Source organism: Oryctolagus cuniculus, chromosome 17 (assembly GCF_051225735.1).
Source record: "Oryctolagus cuniculus isolate XC-2025 breed Fujian yellow rabbit chromosome 17, ASM5122573v1, whole genome shotgun sequence".
NCBI classification, from domain to species: Eukaryota; Metazoa; Chordata; class Mammalia; order Lagomorpha; family Leporidae; genus Oryctolagus; species Oryctolagus cuniculus.
Window position 1 is genome coordinate 20,665,107 of NC_142883.1, and position 20,625 is coordinate 20,685,731.

A 20,625-nucleotide genomic window follows, 5' to 3' on the forward strand; every position below is an offset into this window, starting at 1 on the left:
CAGAGCCCAGCAGTGGGGGCTGCCGTCGCCCTGGGCTCAGCTGCCGTGACTGTAAAGAGAGAGACGAGTTTCTGCTCTGGTTCTGCACCCAGGCAGCCCGTCTGGCTCTCGTGCTGGCTGTAGAGGTAGGAGAGAGCCCTGTGGCTCCCCAGTTCAGACCTGCCTTCTTCCTTCTGCAGCAGGCCCGGCCTCCAGCGCCCCCAGCCCCCTTCTGGGCTCCCTGCCCCTGCCCACGCGGCCTCTGCAGCCCCCGCTGGACCTCAAGCACTTGCTCGCCTTCCACTTCAATGGCGCCGCCCCGCTCAGTCTCTTCCCCAACTTCAGCACGGTACGGGCTGCGCTGGCGGTGGGGCGGGTGGGGACGGTGGGCTCAGAGTGGCCAGCTCGGCAGCTGCATCCAGCCATCATCCCCCGCGGTGACTGGGGGCTTCCCAAATGAGGACCCGTGGGCCTGGCTCTCTCCTAGACTGGGGAACAGGATGGAGTCACTCCCTCTCCACCCCCACCTTCATCACTGCTGGGCCTCCAGGGTTTGCCGAGTACAGACGTCACTTGAGTGTGTGTACAGGGACTTCTGGGTCAGTCATGTGTGCCTTTCTGTTGTACTTCATGTAGCTCCTTGGTGTCATGTGTGGATGTGTGTGTGTGTGTGTGCGCATGCGTGTGCATGTGCGTGAGTGCCTGGCGGATCATTGTGTCGTTAATGGGAGTGCCTTCATATGTGCAGGGTTCTTTTTTTTTTTTAATTGAAAGGCAGAGTTAGAGGCAGACAGATCTTCCATCTGCTGGCTCACTCTCCAATGGCCACAACAGCCGGAGCTGGGCTGATCAGGAGCCAGGAGTTTCTTCTGGGTCTCCCATGCAGGCGCAGGGCCCAAGCACTTGGACCATCTTCCACTGCTTCCCAGGTCATCGGCAGGGAGCTGGATCGGAAGTGGAGCAGCCGGGTCTCAAGCCGGCACCCATCTAGGATACCAGTGCTGCAGGCAGCGGCTTTACCTGCTGTTCCACAGTGCTGCCCTCCCCCAGGGGTTCTTCTGTCTGTGGCTTCTGTAGCTGTGTTTGGTGTGTGCTTGTGTGGTTTGAGTGACTGAGTTCATCTATGGTCACGTGTCTCCTGGTGGTCTGTAACTTTGTGACGGCTGTTAGCTCCTGTGCCATGTGTCCATCCGTTTCACGTGTGGGTGACAAGTGTTGCAACTTGGAATTTTCCTCCGCCAAGTGAAGTATAAGGAAACCCCCCTCCACAGACAAGCCCCTCCCATCTGGATAAGACAGCAACCAATTCTCTCTGGGGCAGGAACCCCTTCCAGCACCCGCTCCGGGAGGCGCACAGAGGCCCTAGGGAGTCTGGGACATGTGGGGAGGGTCCTCTGCCCGTCCTTGTTCTGGGGCAAGGTCTCTCGAGGGCCGCTGAGACCGCTGCCATCCTAGTTGCTGGGCTGTGCCCCCCTGCGCTGCTGTCCCCTAAAAGTCTGGAGCCCCGAGTCCTGGGAGGTCAGCGCCTGTTTCTGTTCTCAGGGAAGTTCTGCACCCAGGCCCTTCTCTCTCCCCTGGGAAGGTCTGGGAAGTTCCTCTTGACAGGTTCAAATTCTTGCCCCTGAGAAAAGGGAACCTAAGGGCTTGGTCTGATCGAAGAAAAAAAATTACTTACAATGCTGGGAGAAAGAACCCCACTCAAGCGAATGTTCCAGAGAAACAGTGCTGCCACTTGGAGGACCCTCAGGCCACCCCTCGCTGCCAGGCTGCAGGCCCTGCACCAGTGGCACAGCTGACAGGACAGGCTTCTCCTCCCAGCCCCCAGCGCCGGGCACCAAGGCTGGGTTACAGGAGTGAAGGGTTCTTTGTCCCTCCCTGCCTCCTTCCCTTGCCCAACTCCCATCCTGATGGTTTGATGCTTGCAAAGGAGAAAAATAAAACAGAGACTAGAGGGGCAGCAAGAGATGCCCAGGTGTCCAGCAGGACAGGATTCTATTTCTCGAAAGCATGTGGGTTGCCCTGGCCATCCCCCTGCCAGCATCCAGTGCTGGCCAGGGAGAGGCTGTCTCGTCTCTGTGAGGAGCAGGTGCAGGGCGGGGAAGTTTCCCGGAGGGGCTGCCCCTCTGCCCTCCTCGGTACTCTGCACTTTTGGCCTTTTGTACTGCTGCCCGCCGCCACTTCTGAGTTGACTCAGAATTATCGTGTCCTCCACTCCCCTCGCAGATGGACCCGGTCCAGAAAGCTGTCATCAGCCACACGTTTGGGGTCCCCTCCCCTCTGAAGAAGAAGCTCTTCATTTCCTGTAACATCTGTCACCTGAGGTTCAACTCAGCGGTGAGAGGGAGGAGTGGACGCAGGTGTGGGAGGGCTGGCAGGGAGAGGGCTGGAGCCCGGGTCTTGGCAGGAGAGGCCTGGGGGACGTCCCTGGTTGCAGAACAGGTGCTCCTGGTGCTGTCATCGTCCCTACCTCTCCTCTCTCCGGATCCCTCACCCCCTTACAGCCCACTGGGATTTCATCTCACTCTTCTCTGCATCTCTATGTTCTGGGTCCTTCTGCAAGAGAGCAGACTGCCCTTCCCCTCCCTAGGCCCCGGGGTGACCCCTGTTTCTTTGAGCCCCTGAGAAGTCACAGAATGTGCTTATGGCTCTCATCCCAGGCGTCCTCTTGAGACATCCAGGTGACAGGTAAAGGCACTGGTATCGCCCCCACTTTCCAGATGAGCCACGAGACTCAGAGAGGTTAGGTGATTTGCCTGGTAAGTTGCCAGGCTGGGATTTGAACCCAGGTCTGTCTGATCCCAAGGCCTGCAGACTTTGAACCACAGCCCACCCCAACCCAGGTAGAGGAGGCACTTTATCCGGGCAACTCTGGGCTTCGAACTAGATACCGCCACGGCTGCTGTGGTTGAAGGGACCATGGAGGCCTGGGGCAGGGGGGCTGGGGAGCGACAGGTAGAGACCCTTGGTTGACAGAGGACAGCGACAGGAGTCCTGCAGGAGATGGACAGGGAGACCTCACCTGAGGGAGTGGCCACGTCCTTGGCAGGCTGGACACAGGGCCTGGCAGACAGCAAAGGTTCACTTATTGAAAAACATCAACAGAGGGATGAATGTGTTAGTGTGTATACCCCAGAGTATCAGGCCTTCTCTGCTGTCGTGTGTGCATTTATCCATTCGATAACGAGCATCCATTGAGTACCTGCTGCACAAGCAAAACCCCTATAATTCACATTCCCGTTGAATTCTGACAATGCTGAGAGGTCAGGATGATCATCACAAAGCTTCTGAATGAGGAAACCCTGGCTCAGGTGGACTGACTTGCCCCAAAATGCACAGCGAGTGGCTGAGCCAGACTTCAAAAGCAGAGGCTGGTTGCGTGGGAGTCCATGTGTGAGCCAACCTTCTGGGAACTTCAGCGCCACACATTTGCAGTGACGATGGTGGCAATGAAACGAATTTGCCCCTTGTGTGGTCCGAGCCCTGCCTCCCTTGGACCCTGCCCCTGCTCGGTTCCCATTCAAGGACAGAGCAGGTGGACTCAGCCAATGCTTGGTGACCCCATGCTTTCCGCTCCCCAGAACCAGGCAGAGGCTCATTATAAAGGCCACAAACATGCCAGGAAGCTCAAGGCCGTGGAAGCTGCCAAGAACAAGCAGAGGCCACCAACCCCGGCCCAGGATGGGGCGGCTGCGGCGTCCCCAACCCCAACTCCGGCCAGTGGAGCCCCCAGAGAGCCACAGAGCAAAGGTCAGTCCTGAACGCTTGTTCCCCGCCCCCTGCCAAGTCTGGTTCCCAACCAGGAGTTGAGAACCTTCTGCGGGTTTTCTGGGCTCGTGCAGTCAGCATCTTGCCCGTGTACTGCTCAGCGGGCTGCCCCAGTCCTAACACACTCGGATCGGGAACTGTGTCACCGGTACCATGAAGCTGGTCCTGGGGTCACCTCCCAGTCGTTTCCTTGCTGTGTTCACTTCCGCATGTTGGAAAACAACACACGTGTTTCCACGCCGTTCTGGAGCTGGAAAGCCCAGAGTCGAGGTGTGGGCGGGGCTGGTTCCTCCTCACGGGCTCAAAGTGCACCTCTGGCAGCCGTGCTGCTCTGGGCGGGGCCCAGCGTCCTCAGCATTCCTTGGCTTACACACAAGGCCTCCAATCCCGGCCCCAGTCCCCTGCGCGTCTGTGCCTCCGTGTGACCTTCTCATCAGCACGCCAGTCACTGGATCAGTCCTGCCCTAATCCAGCATGCCCTCATTGGCACTCATATTTCCAAAGAAAGTCATGTTCTGCAGTCCCAGGTAGACTTGGAGAGAAACTGGTCAACCGGCCGTACCCCCATCCCCAGGTTAACTGTGACCTGGGTTTTTCTCACCACCAGTGCATTCCACTTGGTTTTGTTGAATCCTAGTGTTTGTTGGTTTCTGTGTCTGGCTTTTGTTCATCTCATGAATGTTCACCAGCATTCATAACACCTGTAAGGTTCATTCACACTGGGTGTATTGTAGTCGCTGGTCCTTTTTTGTTGCTGTGCAGTATTCCATTTGTGATCACAGCGCTATTCCTTTTTTTTTTTTTTTTTTTTTGACAGGCAGAGTGGACAGTGAGAGAGACAGAGAGAGACAGAGAGAGACAGAGAGAGAAAGGTCTTCCTTTGCCATTGGTTCACCCTCCAATGGCCGCCGCGGCCGGCGCACTGTGGCCGGCGCACCGCGCTGATCCGATGGCAGGAGCCAGGAGCCAGGTGCTTTTCCTGGTCTCCCATGGAGTGCAGGGCCCAAGCACCTGGGCCATCCTCCACTGCACTCCCTGGCCACAGCAGAGAGCTGACCTGGAAGAGGGGCAACCGGGACAGAATCTGGCGCCCCGACCGGGACTAGAACCTGGTGTGGCGGCGCCGCTAGGCGGAGGATTAGCCTAGTGAGCCGCGGCGCCGGCCTCCTTTTAAATCTAAATCTCTTATTGATGGATCTTTGGAGTTTTAATTTTATGCTGTTATGAATAGTGGTCTCTGAACATTCTAGAATATCTTTTAGGTGATTGCTGCTTGGCAATTTTAGCAAATAATTAGGCAGTCAGGGATGTGGGGGCTGAGACTACTCTGTTCAAGTTTATGGTTTTAGACAGGGAAACTGAGGCCCAGGAGGCCTGAGTCTGCCTAGGGAGGGGGGAACGCGGCCTTGGTCATGCCTGCACCAGGGACCCTTTGGCCCTACGCCGTCCCCTCCGTTGGCAGTGCTTAGTATCCTGGGTTCCAGAATCATCTTGGGCCTCCCCCCTCACCGATGCCTCCCATCTCCGCAGCAGCTCCTGCAACCCCTCCTCTTGGCCCTCCACTCCAGCTACCGTCGACCCCGGACCCCACATCAGGAGAGCCAGCCCACTCAGACCTCTTGGATGCCGCCTCCTCTTCCTCTTCTTCCTCCTGCCCACCCTGTTCCCCAGAACCTGGGAGAGAGGCGCTAGGCCCCGAGCCGACAGCGGCGGCCGTGGGAAGCGGCGTGAGTGGGGACGGCAGGGGTGAGAAGGAGCGTCTCTACTGCCCCACGTGTAAGGTCACGGTGAATTCAGCCTCCCAGCTTCAGGCTCACAACACAGGTCAGTGCCCCCTCCCTCGGAGCTGGAGTCTGGGGCAGGAGAGGGGCAGGGAGACGGAGCTGCTACAGCTGTGGGCAGGCTTGAGCTCCCGGCCACTTTGCTGGGGGCTGGTGGCAGAGGCGATGTGCTTAGCTGTTCCCGCGCAGGCGCTCTGGGTCCTCCCACTAATCCCCGGCAGGGTAGGGGACAACTGGGCGGAGGAGTCTGAGGCAGCAAGGACTGGGTGTCCCCTGATCTCTGCGCGGTCACTCTGCCTCCCCCGTCTCTCCCGGGTCAGAACCAGAAGGAGTGGACCAGATTAGAGCAGGAGGGAAGGCGCCCAGTGCCCAGCAAGGCCTTGCTTGGGGGAGACTTGGGGGGGGGGAGTCTCGCGTGGCTGGAGGGCAGCGTGTGTGCAGGGAAACCTCGGGGCTTAAAAGGGACAAACAGCCCTAGTTGCCGGTGCTGGGGGATCTCCCCAGCCCTTGAAGCCCCTCTTGGGAGCTTATGAGGTCTTTTCCCTTCCCTCCAGGAGCCAAGCACCGGTGGATGGTGGAAGGTCAGCGTGGGGCTCCCCGAAGGGGCCGGGGCCGCCCGGTACCCCGGGGAGGGCCCGGACACAAGGCCAAGAGAGTGACAGGGGGCCGGAATGGCCGGCAGGGACCCACTCCCCCGTTTCACTGTGCTCTCTGCCAGCTCCAGGTCAATTCAGAGACCCAGCTCAAGCAGGTGGGAGAAGTAGGGCGGGGCCTGAGGATGCAGGGGGCAGGCAAGACAGGGTGAGGAGTGGGGTGGGTGGGGCAGACAGGGAGGAGCCGGCGGGAGAGCAGTGAGGCCGGCTGGACAGTCTCCTCCCTTCCCAGGGCCAACCCCGGGGGTGAGTACCCAGTAGGTGTGCATTAAATCTAAGAGCTGTGGGTAGAGGAAGGCTGATATAATCGAGGGTGATGGTTCTGGGGCCCTTGGGCCTCCTCATTTTGGCCCATCTGTCTGTCCATTAGCACATGAGCAGCAGGAGGCACAAAGACCGCCTGGCCGGGAAGCCCCCCAAGCCCTCCAGCCAGCCCAGCAAGCTGCAGAAGCACGCAGCTCTGGCTATGAGCATCCTCAAGGTATCTGTCTATCCGCAGCACAGCTGGGGCCTGGTTCCAGGGGACAGGGGCGGGGGCAGGAAGCCCACCCAACAGCCCGGCGGAGGGGAAGAGCTGGGTTCAGGTTTTTGTTTTGGGATCTGCCCAGAGGAATTTCCGGGGAGGTGGGCTGGGGTGGTAATCTTGGGTCGAAAGCAAGGGGTGGGCGTCTGGCTCCTAGAGACCATCTCTACCCCACCCCCACCTCCCCCACCCCGGAGGCAGGAAGACAGGTGCTGGAGAAAGCCCAGTGGAATGACTGGGGTGGGGAGGGAGGGGATTTAGGCTTGGAAGTCTAAAAGGCACGTTTTTCCTGCAGCAAGAACCCTAGTTTGGGGCCCAGCGAGGGGGGTGGGTTTTCCTGGGGTCTGGGACTCTGAACATTCCTCTTTTCTTTGTAGTCCAAACTGGCCTTGCAGAAGCAACTGACCAAGACGCTGGCGGCCCGCTTCCTGCCCAGCCCGCTGCCTGCCACGGCCATCTGCGCACTGCCCGGGCCGCTAGCCCTCCGCCCTGCCCCCAACGCCGCCACCGCCGCCGCTGCTGCCACCCTCTTCCCAGCCCCCATCCTGGGCCCAGCTCTTTTTCGCACCCCAGCGGGAACCGTCCGCCCTGCCACAGGACCCATAGTCTTTGCTCCCTATTAGCCTCCTGGGGAAGCCAGGGCTGATCCCCAGCAGCTCTCCCCATCCCCAGGCACCTGGGCGCCCTCCCTCACACAGGGGCTGCCTTTTTCCCTGTAGGGATTCCTGCCTGACCTAGCCAAGGACTGGGCAGGCTCTAGCGGCAGCTGCCCTCCACTGCCTGGACTGGGGATTCAACTGGTGCCCCCTTGGTCCAAGGACTGTCCCCAGCCTCCTTTCCCAGGCCTGTGGCCAGCCCTGGATTCCCCTGCACTTTCCAGCCTGCTAACCCCAAAGATCTATGCAAAACTCCCAGTCCTAGCCAAGTGGTGCTGTTGTTCCCCGTAACTGAAGCCCATGCCATGGCCAGCCTCTAGGCACCCAGCCTCTAGGCGCCAGCGTCTCTTAAGCCCGTCTGTGCCCGGGCCTCGCTGGATTCTCTGCAGAATCACTGGACACAAGGGATGGGGCCTCCAGCTGGAGTGGATTCAAAGCTGTCAGGAGGAGGGTGTGGCAGAGGGCGGAGGAGAAAGGGGGATCTTGCAATGCACTTGTGGGAGGATAGCGCCGAGAGGGCTGAGGAACTGGGCTGAAAGCTTTGGGGACCTCATCTGCTCCAGTGGAGTGGGGTGGGGTTAGGAAACAGGTAGGTGAGGGAGATGTTCTGGCTGGGCCCAGGTTTTTTTCTTTTTCTTTTTCTTTTTTTTTTTTTTTAAGATTTATTTATTTGAAAGGCACAGAGTTTGGGAGCTAAAGAGAGAAAGAGACAGAGACTTTCCAACCACTGGTTCACTCCCCAAATGGCCACAAAGGCCAGGGCTGCGCCAGGAGCCCAGCACTTCACCTGGGTCTCTCACATAGATGGCAGAGGCCACCTTCTGTTGCTTTTCCAGGGGCATTAACAGGGAGCTGGATCAGAAGTGGAGCAGCAGACTTGAACCGTTGCCCATGTAGGCGGCGGGTCAAGCCTCACTTAACCCACTGTACCTCAACGACAGCCCCCTGGGCCGTTTTAATGGAGAAGCTCCCCCCTCTGCAGTCTTTCAAGTCCTCTCCAGTCCCTCAGGCTAAGGACCCTGCTAACACCAGACCCCCAGGGTCCCCAGAGCAAGCGTGTGCCCCTACAGCTCGCACTCCAAACATCCCCAGCACTCGACCCGGCTTCCCTGCTCCCAGCCAGCCCCGTCACGTGGTGTTGGGGTTCAGCCTGACGCATGCTCCCAAGAGCACTCCTAGGCCGTCAAAGTCGGTGTCATAAGCTCCAGGCCCGAACCCTGCCCTCTGCAGCCCACAGTGTCCGCCCGCGTCTTTTGTGCAAGGACATTTCCAATGGGGGAACGAGAAAGGGGGGAGGGGAGGAACCCTTTTTGATAACAGCAGTGTGGTTTTATTGTGTCCAGTGCATCAATAAACGAACTGTAAGCCCAGCCCATGGACGCCCCGCCCCTCCTCGCCCTGCGCGGGCACCTGTTCCTGCTCACCTCCTCTGGCCTGGAGGCTGCTGGGCTGCAGCGCTCCCAGGTGGGCAGGTGTGCACAGTAGGAGAACGGAGCTGGGGGGTCACGGCCCACTTGGTGGCGTGTGTGACACTGTCCGAGCCCGGCCACTCCAGAGAAGCAGCTGCTGGCTGGCCCTGTCCTGTTCAGGGGTGTGAGGTAAGGCAGGCAAGAGGAGCACCTTCTCCCGCCTTCAGCACGGCCGCAGGCATATAAATACAGGTAACTTAAATAGAAGTTCCACTCTTGGCTGAAAACCACCCCAGGGAGGGGCCAAGGCCAGCCCCTCTGGCAGCAGAGTACACTCCTGCCCCCTGGTGGCCGGAGGGAGTGATGGGCCCCAGCCTCCAGGGCTGGCAGGCTTAGCACCTTCAGGAGGAAGCAAGGGGAGCGGTCCCAGGAGGCCAGAGGCCTCGGCTTTAGAAGAGGAGTGAGGAGACCGGCAACTCCCGTCACCTTCCGCTGGGACAGCAGGCCCAGAGAGGGGACGGGCCTTGCTGGGCCACAGGGCAGCTTGTGACTCAGCCCAGCGGTCACTCCACTCCACCCCAACCAATGAGGCCCATCTGCTGCCTGAGCAGGAAGGGGAAGTGAAACACTGGGGTGGGGAGTTCAGACAGAAAATTGCCCTTGGCTTCTTCCAGGCAAAGAAAGGCCAGGGAAAAGGTCAGGGTGAGGGATGTGGAGACACCCCTAACTCCAGCACACACATGCGTGTGCGTGCGCGCGCACACACACGCACACGCGGCACCGGGCCACCCTCTAAGTGCGTGGATCACAGGCAGGAAGCTCGGCAGTGCAGTAGGAACCAGACCCTGCACGGGGCCCTTCTTCATGGCAGCTTTGCTTCCTGTCCAGCGCAGATGGGAGGACACTGACCCACAACTGCCCCCAGGACGGAAGAGCCCACATGGTGACAGCCGGGAGGGGAAGTGCCGAGGGGGAGGGGCACTAACCGAGACTCGTGCATCTCCCGGAGCCTCTCCTGCAGCCAGGAGGCAGTGACGCCGCTGCCTGGCCGAGGGCAGAGCGCCCCCTGCTGACCGGCAAGGCCGGCTTGCTGCCCACCCCACCACCGCTGCGAGTCCCAGGAGCTGGATGGGGTCGGGAGGGGGTGGGGGGGCAGCTCTTCAGCCGTCCAAGGAGCCGCTGCCCTTGTTCTTGCGGCTGAGGGGGAAGGCAGACTTGCTCTGGGGCTGGGTCATCTTGCTGGCCAGGTAGACGAAGGGCTCGAGGAGGGAGCGGCGGTCGGCCACCGACACCTCCCATAGCTTCACCTTCTCCGACTTGGCCCAGTGCTGAGCCACGTCTGGGTCCACGCGCCGCTGCTCCTGGAGGTCACACTTGTTGCCCAGGACCACGATGGTGACCTGGGGGAGACAGACAGGGCAGAGGCCCGTGAGTACACCGTGGGCCTCGGGGACAGGTGTGGGGACTGTTGTCTGTGGCTGAACAACAGGCGAGGAAGCACCCTGGAGGCCTGCAGCGTGGAGGGGGATTTGAGAGCACAGAAGGGCCTTCGCGGCTAAGAGCCCGGAACCTTCTAGCACAGCCTGGCGGTAGCTTCACACCCCCAGGGTCAGAGGTCCCTTCACTGAGAAGGGACCTCTGGGTTGAGCCGCGGCGACATCTGGCTGTCATTGGAGGTAATGACACCTTGCAGAGGCCTCTAGCCCTGCTGCAGCTCACACACCTCCTGGCAACTAAGCGAAGGAAGAATGGAGCCAAGCCAGGCCTGCCGAGCCAGCCCAGCCCGCACCGGGAACCCGGCCCACACACCTCCTTCTTGTCCTTGGACTTGTCGATCTCCTTCTTGAGCAGCTCCACCCGCTGGAAGGACTCGCGGCTGTCTGTGCTGTAGACCAGGACGTAGCCATCCGTGCAGGAGAAGCAGTGCCGGGGCAGCTCGGCCCCGTCTCGGAGGCCCCGCGTGTCGTAGAAGCGCACCTGCTCCCGCACGCCCCGGTCCGTCTCAATGGAACCCACGTAGATGTCTTCCTGCGTCTCGATCATCTCAGAGCCTGGGACAGAATGAGAGATCGTGCTGGAGGTGGGAGGGGGGCGGGTCGCGGCCAGGGAACGGAGCGCCTGGCAGGGCTGGGTGGTCTCGGGGAATGGGCAGTCATGCCCAGCCTCCCTAGCTGTTCTGTTGTTGGACTGGGGGTTTCACTGTGCAAGGTATAAAAACCGCTCTGAGCCTTCGTGTGCTCTGCTCCCTGCTCCTTATTCTCCGGCGTCTTCCACCACACCCGTGTCTGCTAACGCCACTCACCCACCACATGGTTCCCGTACAGCAGCTGCTCCAGGATGGAGGTCTTGCCCACAGACGCCTGGCCGCACACGACCACCTTGCAGCTCTTCCCCATGCTCGGCCTTCAGCCCTGCGGTTTGCAGAACCCTGGGTGAGGTGAGGGAAGGGAAGTTCAGAACCCAGGGCAGACCTCCCATGTCTGGGAGTCGGAGCTGCAATGAGTGGCCTCAGGGGCTTGGCACCACCCCACCGCAGCCAGGGCCCGGCGCGCTGATGCACCTGCGTGCACTACTAGCCAGTAAGCGGCATGGATGCCTCTGTTATTCTCGGTGCATAACCGGCACCGGGCCAGAGCAGGTGCTCGGCAGCCATGGCCACAAGGGGAGAAGAGAGTCACCGGTCAGGGGAAGCACAGGCAGGGGAGAGGACGGGCCCTGAAGGAGCTCCGCCAGCTTCCTGTCTGCCAGAGACCTGGGAGGAACAGGCTGCAGCACCTGCTCCTTGGGCAGTGAGCAAACACGGAAGCTGACTGGCCTTCCTGTATGACGCACGTGGACAACGCTCAATCCCCTCTAACCTCCAGGGAAGCTCATGGCCAGGATGAGGCACATCAGACAAGACACGGAGCCGGGAAGCACAGGCATTTAGCAGTCATTAAGACACCACTTGGGGGTGTCTTGTGCTACAGCGGGATAGGCCACTGGCTGCAAAGCCAGCATCCCACATGAGCCCCAGTTCAAATCCCAGCTGCTCCACTGCACCCAAAGACAAGTGCTTGGGCCCCTGCCGCCCACGTGGGAGACCTGGATGGAGTCTCAGGCTCCTGGCTTCATCCTGGCCCAGCTCCAGCCATTACAGCCATCTGGGGAGTGAACCACTGGGTGGGAGAGCTCTTTCAAGTAAATAAAATTTTTTTTAAAAATTTATTTTATTTACTTGAAAGAGTTATAAAGAGAGGTAGAGCCAGAGAGAGAGGTCTTCCATCCTCTGGTTCACTACCAAATGGCCACAACAGCCAGGGCTGAGCTGATCCAAAGCCAGAAGCCAGGAGCTTCTTCTGGGTCTCTCACACAGGTGCAGGGGCCCAAGGACTTGGGCCATCCTCCACTGCTTTCCCAGGCCACAGCAGAGAGCTGGATTGGAGCAGGAGCAGCGGGGACTTGAACCCACGCCCATATGGAATGCCCACACTGCAGAACAGGGCTCTAACCCACTGTGCCAGTACTGGCCCCCTCAAATAAATAAAAATCTTAAAAAAAAAATTCAGTAAAAAGAAGCCATCACTTGGGACACCCGCAACTCCTATCTGAGTGCCTGGTTGGAGTCCTGCTTCCACTCCAAATTCTAGCTTCCTGCTAACGCACACGGTGGAAGGCAGGTGATGGCTGAGGTACTCGCGTCCCTGCCACCCACATGGGAGACCTGGATGGAGTCCCAGGCTCCTGTGGGCATTTGGGGAACCAATTAGTGGAGGGGAGATTTCTGTTGAGTCTCCCTACCTTTCAAATAAATAACACATAGTTTTAAAAACAGACATAAGACTGAAGCAATCTACGGAGAAAAGGCTTCGGGAAGGAGATTCACTGTGCTGCCCTTGACTGACCCACCATTCACTGTGCTGCCCTGGACTGACCGACCCAAAGGGAAGGCCCAGACCTAGAGGCCCCGGGAGGACAAGAGCTCTCGGCTCCAAAATGCCCCACCCCCCGACCTCGGAGAGCAAAGATCACTCCCAGACAGGGTCTCAAACAGGATTCTCTGTAGGAGAAGCTCCTGATAAAGACCCCCTTCCCGGCAGATTTCCCTAGGACAGAGGCCAGCACAGGCAGACACCTGCCACCAAGAGCGCCGCGGGGCGGAGGCCAACCCCGGCGTCGGACGACCCCGCCTCCCAGCCCCGTCCCTCCCGGGCCCCCAGCCCCCGCGCGCAGATCCCCGGCCGGGTCCCCGAGAGCGCCCAGAGCCCAGCCGAGGGGCGGCAGCAGGGCCGCAGGCTGTCCCCTCTACCTCGGGGCAAGACGTCCGCTCCGTTGGGCCCCGCCCCCGCAGCTTCCGCCCGGCGAGGCGAGTTCCGGCGGCGGCGAACGGGCGGCGGCCCACAGCGCCCCCGACAGGCCGGCGGGAGGATGGCGGCCAGACAGAGCCTGGCCTGCCTCCGCGCCAGATTCCAAGGTCCTGGGGCTTGTTGGACGCGGGCCGCCGTGTGGCATCTCTGAGGCCCACACGTTCTCGCTCTAAAGGCTGCCACAGCACAGCCAGCGCTCCGACCACTCCTTCGCTCGTCAGGCGTCTCCTGAGCACCTGCGCTGGCCCACGTGCTGGACAGAGCAGACGCGTTTCGCTGTCCAGAGCTAGCCGTCTAAATAAACCAGCAGGCAGAGTGCGGCATGGTGGGTGCTGTCGCAGAGGTGCCACGGGGCACAGCCAAAGGCGTCGGCCGTGAGGACTTTGCGGAGGAGGTCCCGCCCGTGTGGATCCTTGAGGGACCTGGCGGGAGAGGGTGTTGTGGGGCCTCGGAGCCGCAGCCGGAGCCGTGCCATTTCCTTAAGTACAGGTGCTTCGACACTGATCGTGGGAAGAAGCCAAGTCACCGGACGCCTTAGCGGTTGGTGGAAGACTGAACTCAGCAGTGGGAAGCCTTTGGTAGGTTTTATGCCCCTGGACTGACATGGTCTGTTTTTTTCTGTTTCTAAGGAGGCCATTCTGGGAGCAGGTTTAGCCCAGTGGTGAAAAAAGCTAGCATCCCTTATCTGAGTGCCTGGGTTCGAGTCCCGGTCCCAGCTGCTGAGCCCTGCTTCGGGTGCAGACCCTGGGAGGCAGCAGTGATGACTCAAGTAATTAAGCTCCTGCCACCCACGTGGGAGACCCGGATTGAGTTCCCGGCTCCTGGCTTCAGTCACACCTGTTGTGGGCATTGGGCGTGACCCAGCGGATGGGAAGTCTGTCTCTCAAAAATAAATAGAAAAATCCATGAGGATTTGTGAAACACCCAAGAAATACCCAGCAGATGGTTGGGTATCCAGGCCTGGAACCCGGAAGACTGGGGCAGTGATGACAGGAGTTGAGAGTCGTCAACTCAAAGCTGTGGGAACGACTGATTTGGCTCAGAACATAAAGTAGGAAGAGGGTCAAAGACAGGTGGGCTTCTTCTTTTTTTTTTTTTTTTTAATTTGACAGAGTTAGACAGTGAGAGAGACAGAGAGAAAGGTCTTCCATTTGTTCACCCCCAAATGGATGCCATGGCCCGTGCACTGCGCCAATCCGAGGCCAGGAGCCAGGTGCCACCTCCTGGTCTCCCATGCGGGTGCAGGGCCCAAGCACTTGGGCACTTGGGCCATCCTCCACTGCACTCCCGGGCCACAGCAGAGAGGAGCAATCGGGACTAGAACTCGGGGTGCCGGCGCCTCAGGCGGAGGTTTAGCCTAGTGAGCCGCAGCGCCGGCCAGAGGGGTGGGCTTCTGAACTGGACTGTGGACCGAGCCACCAGGGCAGGTGTGGAGCAGGTCTCGGGGTCCCCAGCGCTGCACAGCGCGGGCATTGAGGAAAGAGCCACTGGATGGTTAGCTAGGTGGACGCCGCTCCCCTCCCAGCCACCGGGCCTCTCCAGCCCCCTCAGCACTGCGGTGGGCAGGATACCATGCCGAAAGGGACTGTGGCGCATGCTGGTTTCCTGGAGGGAGGGGACAGATTCGCCCTAAGTTCCTCTGCCTCTCTCTTATCTTAGGTCCTCTGCGCCTTCAAGTATAGCCTCAGAAAGCCCCCATTTAATGCAGCTCCAACAATGCTCGTATCCCTTGCTCTGCCGTCCCCAGCGCAGACTGCACTGGGCCGGACCGGCGTGCCGAGCAGCGTTTATGAGATGGGGGCATGGGGCCACGGAGACCCCACCCCATGAGCGGCCTTATAAACTCCAGGGCAGGGTCCCGGGCGCCTCGCCATGCCAGCCTCCCTGGGCTTAATGCTGAGATGGCACTCCCAGGCGGCTGACTTGAAAGCGGCCTCATAAAAAGGGCAGCGTCATTAGGCTGATGAACCAGTTGGTGCTTGGAGATCCCGGGGGATGAAAGGCGCGGGGTGCAGACGCCCTGCGTTCCCTGGCTTGGTTGGGCAGGGCTTCCCGGGACCGATGAAAGCTGAGCAGACCGGGCTCGAAGTGTCTCGCCTTTCCCGGGAGGAAGCGGTGGACACACTCCAAGAGTGGGAAGGCAGCAGTGGGAGGTCCTCCCTCCCAGAGTCTGGGTAACCCGGTCCCCACGCACCCCAGTCTCTCTGGAGCCTCCCGGGAGACGCTCTAGGACTGCAGGTTGCTATGGCAACGAGGCTGTCGGACTACTGAGGCACGCCAAAGCCTAGAGAGACGACATCCTCCTTGTAACCACCCCCTTCCTACAGACGGGTAAAGTGGCGCCCCCTACGCACAGGAACCGTCCCTGGGCTCCCGCCCCGGCGCGGAGACCACCGTGGACCTCCGGGAGCGGGAGGCCGCTCTGGCCCCAAGCGGAGCCTCTCGTTGGTAGACGGGCCCGAGGGAGCCCCTCTGGGTGCAGCGCCGCTGAGCGGCTCGATGCTCCGACCGGAAGTGCTCTTCACCGCCTGCCTCCCACCCGGCTCTCTGGTCCCGGCGGTAAGATGGCGGCTGCCGCGGAGTGCGATGTGGTAATGGCGGCGACCGAGCCAGAGCTGCTGGACGACGAGGAAGCGAAGAGGTAACCGGGTGGCGAGGTCACGGAGGGGGCGAGCCTCGGCCCTGTGGCTCGCGGAAGCCTGTCCCTGCCGGGATGCAGCCCCCAGCTGTTGAGACAATGCCCCGCCCTCCGCGAGCCCCCCCTGCACCTGGGATCAAGTCCCGGTGGACCCCCTGAAGGGTGCTCCCGGGGTCGGCCTCCCCCCCACCGCTTCCGCCTGGCGGGGGAGCCGAGACGCGGCCTGGATCCTCCACTTAGAGGAGAATAAAGCCCTGATTGTGGCGGCTGGGTGTCTGAGGGGCACCGCGTCGGTCTGAGGGGTGGGGGAGGCGGCGCGGCGTCGGCGACGACTTCCTTACTTCGCCCTCGACCCCTGCCTCCTCGGGCCGGCCCGTGGGCATTGTCTGTCTGCGCTTTGCGTCTCCTCACCCGCTTGCCCCCGGTAATTAGAGCCTGGTGAACACGGGGTCCCAGGCGGACGTGGGAGTGCGGGATTGAGCGGGTCGACCCCTGGTTTCCTCAGAAGGCGGACATGCTAGAGCCAGAAGGAAGGGGGGTGGGGGGCTTGTGTCCCGTGTCAGACCCCTCTTCCCCCACCCTTCCTGGCCGAGGTGCTCACTCAAAGTTCGGCGGCAAGGAGGGGGCCGCTGCCCGGCGCCGTTGGCATTGCTGGGCAGCCGCAGTGGCTGGCAGCTGCCAGCCCCGACTGGCCGGGGAGCTGCTGAGTGAGTGGTTTTCCAGAACACTCGGGATCCCGGCCGCAGCTAAGGCAGCGTGCTGGAAGTGGGGTTGGGACGCAGTTGTGGGCAGTCACACGTGTTCTGACCCTACAGCAGAGTCGACGAAAAAGCTTCTGGAAGCTCGGGGGCCTCTCCTCACCCGCTGCCGGGCGGCCACCGGGCGCTCAGCCCCTTTCACCGCCCGCCAGGTGCTTTGACGTGGTTTGGGGTTATTTCATGAGATCTGAAATCAGGCTTCTGAGGTTTGTTTCTACCGTCCAGCAAGTGAGAAACGGAGGAGTTACGAGTTCCCGGATCTCGCAGAGCTCAAGCCCGAGAGCAGTCCGCCGGTCGTAGTCCGGTTTCTGACCTGCCGGAAGCCGAAGGGCCTGACAGCGTGCAGTGGCTTCCAGGGGTAGCAGAAAAGGCAGCGAATCTCAGTCCAAAATCTGAGTTTTCGTGGCGCTACCTGCTTTTCTGGTATTTAGCGATACAACAGACCTCTCCCAGCTCTCAAATTAACTGTAAGAAACTGCTTTACTTGTACTTGGAAAGTTTAGTGGTTCTTTGCGTTGTAAATCGGAACTGTGTCCTGGAAAAACCTCATCCTACGCAGGGTGAGTCTCTGGTGTTCGGAGTGTCCCTAATCTGGGTTTTGCTTTAAAGCCGGTCCTTTCCCTTTAAAAGAGCGCAGCCTTGGGAGCAGGCGTCTAGCCCGGCAGTTGAGACACCTGCAGCCCTTCTTGGAGTGCCTGAGTGTGCGCCCAGCCCGGCTCCAGCCCTCAGCTTCCGGCTAGTGCAGACCCTGGGAATCAGGTGGTGATGGTTCGGGAAGGGAGTTCTGCCACCCACGGAGGAGACCTAAATTGAGCTCCTGGTTCCCTGCCAGGAGTGAACGAGCTGATAGGACCTTTCTTCTCTGTGTCTTTATCTCCGCCTCTCAGGAAAAAAAAAAGAAAAAGAAAAATCACAGTCTTAGAGCTTAGAGTATGACCCATTATAGAATTTTGGTAAGCCAAATTGAAGATTATACCTGTACAAAAGAGGTAAAACTGTAGTGTGAATGTGTTGTACAGTTTATGGGGTTTGGTAGCAGTATACCTAAATCAGTGTTGACATCTGTTAAGTGCCTTATTTCATGAATTTAAGATGTCACTGATTGTAAAACGCCCAGCTATTTTATTTGCCGCTAACAAAAATTCAACTGTAAACTATGAAAATGCATTTTTACTATATTTGTATGCTACATTTATTTCTATAGAGCTCTTTTAGATATGATAAAACATGTTTATTGTGTAGCACTTCCAAGCACAAATAAAAAGGAAACTAAGTGAATTAAATAATTCAGTGGCTTTCTGCCACAAACAGCATCTGCAGAAGGGATTTTGTGGGGGCTGGTGCAGTGGTGCCGAGGGTTAAAGCTCTGCCTGCAATGCTGGCGTCCCATATGGGCACTGGTTCGAGTCCCAGCTGTTCTACTTCCAGTCCAGCTCCCTGCTGATTGCCTGGGAAGGCAGTGGAGAATAGCCCAAGTCCTTGGGCCCCTGCACTCACGGGGAAGACCCAGAAGAAGCTCCTGGCTTCGAATGGGCCTGCCTCCTGCTGTTGGGGACATTTGGGGAGTGAACCAACGGATGGAAGATCTCTCTCTATGTCTCTCTCTTTCTCTGTAACTCTGTCTTCCAAATAAATTTTTAAAAATCTTTTTTTTTTTTTTTAAAGAAGGAGTCTTGTGGTGTGAAAAATCCTTGTCTCAGTTTTCCAGTGCTGGAGATGGGGTGGAGGTTAGCTCTGCAGGGTCTGGGGTCACGGGTTTGGTGTTTCCTGTGGCCACAGCAGAGGCAGGCATGGGAACATCCCTCCCAGAGGCCTTTCCTTCTGGCTTGGTGAGAGTTATTTGACCAAGTTCCTGTCTGTCTTGTTGGGGCCTCCTAAGCAGTTCCCTTGGGGACACGAGAATCGATGGTCCTGAGTCCTTCCTTTCTCCCCTCTGGGCTCGAGTGCATCCTGCTGCTGCCGCTGCGTCCTCACGGCCCCGCAGAAGGCAGTAGAGGAGCTTCCAGCACACTGGGTGTCATTGTCGCCATGTTTTAGATGGCTGCTGTTCTGTTTCCTAGAGAGAAAAGAAATATATTTCAATTTTTTTGCCTGTTATTCTGACTGAAGTTTCGTTTTCCCCATAGGAGCTAAGAAATGAAAGTAAAAGTTAGTTGACACTGCAGAAGAAATCCGGGTTCTTGCATGAAGATTGCTTCTGTTTGCCCACCAGAAGGGATAAAGCTACTTAGGAACCAGAGGGTGAAATTGTAGGGGTTTACATTTCAGCTCACTTCAGTCCTTCCATTCTCCTGGGAGGTTGCTGACCTCTCTCCACCGTGGATAAATGCCTGTCTTGAAGAGGGCTCTCTGGTCATATTTCTTGCACCAGGGAGCCATTTGATCACTACAGGTCGTCTTTATTGTAGAAAGGAGAGATTTCAAGTTAATCAGAGTAAACACTGCTGTGTCTCAGTGTATACTTGCTGTGACGGGACAGTGAGGTCTAAAAGAATCAAGGGACCAGGTGGGTTAAGCCTCTGCTTGGGGCACCTGTATCCTGTCTCAAGAGTCAGTTCAAGGCTCTGCTGCTCTGCGCTTCCCATCCAGCTTCCTGCTGGCGTGCCTGGGAGGCAGTGAATGATGACTTAAATGCTTGGATTTCTGCAGCCCAATATGGGAGACCCTTTGGGGTACCTGGCTCTTTGATTTCAGCCTAGCCTAGCCCTGGCTGTTGCAGTCATTTGAGAGGTGAACCAGTGGAGGTAAGTGAGAGATCTTTGATTTATTTATTTGACAGGCACAGTTATGGGGCCAGTGGGAGGAGGGGGAGTATCTTCTATCTGCTGGTTCACTCATCAAATGGCCACAACAGCCAAGGCTGGGCCAGACGAAACCCGGGAGCCAGGAGCTGCTTCTGGGTCTCCCACATGGGTACAGGGGCCCAAGCACTTGGAACATCTTCTGTTGCTTTCCCAGGTACATTGGCAGGGAGATGGACTGGAAGTGGAGCAGCCGAGACTCAAACTAATGCCTGTGTGGAATGATAGGTGCTTTATCCACTGTGCCACTACAATAGGCTCCAGTAGCATATCTTTCTCTCTCTCTTTTTTTCTCTGTCACTCTGCCTTTCAAATAAATCTTGTTTTAAAAATTATTAGGGGGGGTTGGCCGGCGCCGCGGCTCACTAGGCTAATCCTCCACCTTGCGGTGCCGGCACACGGGGTTCTAGTCCCGGTTGGGGCGCTGGATTCTGTCCCGGTTGCCCCTCTTCCAGGCCAGCTCTCTGCTATGGCCCGGGAGTGCAGTGGAGGATGGCCCAGGTCCTTGGGCCCTGCACCCCATGGGAGACCAGGATAAGTACCTGGCTCCTGCTATCGGATCAGCGCGGTGCGCTGGCCGCAGTGCGCCGGCCACAGCGGTCGTTGGAGGGTGAACCAATGGCAAAAGGAAGACCTTTCTCTCTCTCTCTCTCTCTCTCTCTCACGGTCCACTCTGCCTGTCAAAAAAAAAAAAAGAAAAATTATTAGGGGCCAGCCCTATGGCATAATGGGTAAAGCCGCTGCCTGCAGTGCCAACATCCCATATGGGTGCCGGTTCAGGTCCCGGCTGCTCCTTCCTATCCAGCTCTCTGCTATGGCCTGGGAAAGCAGTAGAAGATGCACCTGTGTGAGAGACCCGGAGGAAGCTCCTGGCTCCTGGCTTCAGATTGGCCCAGCTCTAATCATTGTGGCCATCTGTGGAGGGAACCAGTGTATAGAAGACTCTCTCTCTCTGTCTCTGTCTCTGTCTCTCTCTCTGCCTATGTCTGTGCCTCTCTGTAACTCTTTCAAGTAAAATAAATAAATCTTTAAAAAAGAGAGAAAGAAAATTATTTATTTGAAAGGCAGAATGACAGAGACACAGAGATCTTCTGTTTGCTGGTTCACTCCCAAATGGCCACAGTGTCCAGTGCTGAGCCAGGCTGAAGCTAGGAGCATGGGACTCCATCTGGATCTCATGTGGATGCAAGGGCCCTATGCTTGGGCCAATCATCAGCTGCTTTCCCAGGCACATCAGCAGGAGCTGGATTGGAAGTGGAGCAGCCAGGACTTGATCTGGTGCCCACATGGGCAAAGGCTTAACCTTCTGTGCCACA

The 20,625-nt window shown here is 58.6% G+C and overlaps 3 protein-coding genes across 20 annotated transcripts in view; 2 read left to right on the top strand and 1 right to left on the bottom strand.

The window, feature by feature from the left end:
• The window catches only part of ZNF385C (zinc finger protein 385C), a 37,224-nt gene extending 28,747 nt beyond the window's left edge, over positions 1 to 8,477 (top strand). For 5 of the 9 annotated variants that reach the window (XM_070060694.2, XM_089317800.1, XM_051824996.3 and 2 more), the window contains 7 exons: positions 180 to 328; positions 2,203 to 2,313; positions 3,558 to 3,726; positions 5,275 to 5,568; positions 6,080 to 6,276; positions 6,549 to 6,659; positions 7,079 to 8,477. In XM_070060694.2, coding sequence (XP_069916795.1) covers positions 180 to 328; positions 2,203 to 2,313; positions 3,558 to 3,726; positions 5,275 to 5,568; positions 6,080 to 6,276; positions 6,549 to 6,659; positions 7,079 to 7,324 — 1,277 coding nt within the window. In that variant the 3' untranslated portion in view covers positions 7,325 to 8,477. The remainder of the gene's footprint in view (positions 1 to 179; positions 329 to 2,202; positions 2,314 to 3,557; positions 3,727 to 5,274; positions 5,569 to 6,079; positions 6,277 to 6,548; positions 6,660 to 7,078) is intronic. The other 4 variants (XM_089317797.1, XM_089317803.1, XM_089317798.1 and 1 more) reach the window with 3 other exon arrangements.
• Positions 8,478 to 8,664: 187 nt separating this feature from the next.
• On the bottom strand, positions 8,665 to 13,084 carry NKIRAS2 (NFKB inhibitor interacting Ras like 2). Of its 4 annotated transcripts, none has more exons than XM_008271488.5 (4): positions 13,055 to 13,084; positions 11,069 to 11,177; positions 10,576 to 10,817; positions 8,665 to 10,166 (listed from the first exon to the last, which is right to left on the bottom strand). In XM_008271488.5, the coding sequence occupies exons 2-4, from the start codon at positions 11,160 to 11,162 to the stop codon at positions 9,927 to 9,929; spliced, it is 576 nt and encodes a 191-aa protein (XP_008269710.1). In that variant the 5' UTR covers positions 11,163 to 11,177; positions 13,055 to 13,084; the 3' UTR covers positions 8,665 to 9,926. The 4 variants fall into 4 exon arrangements, with proteins under 4 accessions (XP_008269710.1, XP_008269709.1, XP_089173936.1 ...); XM_008271487.5 differs by having other exon boundaries at positions 11,069 to 11,194; XM_089317810.1 differs by having other exon boundaries at positions 12,547 to 13,084.
• A 65-nt stretch (positions 13,085 to 13,149) lies between these two features.
• DNAJC7 (DnaJ heat shock protein family (Hsp40) member C7) overlaps positions 13,150 to 20,625 on the top strand; it is a 34,598-nt gene continuing 27,122 nt past the window's right edge. For 2 of the 7 annotated variants that reach the window (XR_016224018.1, XM_002719389.6), the window contains exon 1: positions 15,662 to 15,753. Coding sequence is in view for 1 of the 7 variants with exons in the window: in XM_002719389.6 (XP_002719435.1) it covers positions 15,677 to 15,753 (77 nt within the window). In the remaining 6 variants the exon portion in view is untranslated. Of the gene's footprint in view, positions 13,691 to 15,661; positions 16,175 to 16,733; positions 16,976 to 17,242; positions 17,268 to 20,625 lie in introns of those variants that run through there. The other 5 variants (XM_089317806.1, XM_089317805.1, XR_016224019.1 and 2 more) reach the window with 5 other exon arrangements.

Coding starts and splice junctions, on each gene's coding strand:
- NKIRAS2 (XM_008271488.5), bottom strand. CDS start 11,162: ATGGGGAAGAGCTGCAAGGTGGTCGTGTGCGGCCAGGCGTCTGTGGGC. Junction 10,818..11,068: donor GTACGGGAACCATGTGGTGG/GTGAGTGGCGTT, acceptor ATTCTGTCCCAG/GCTCTGAGATGATCGAGACG. Junction 10,167..10,575: donor AGTCCAAGGACAAGAAGGAG/GTGTGTGGGCCG, acceptor TGTCTCCCCCAG/GTCACCATCGTGGTCCTGGG.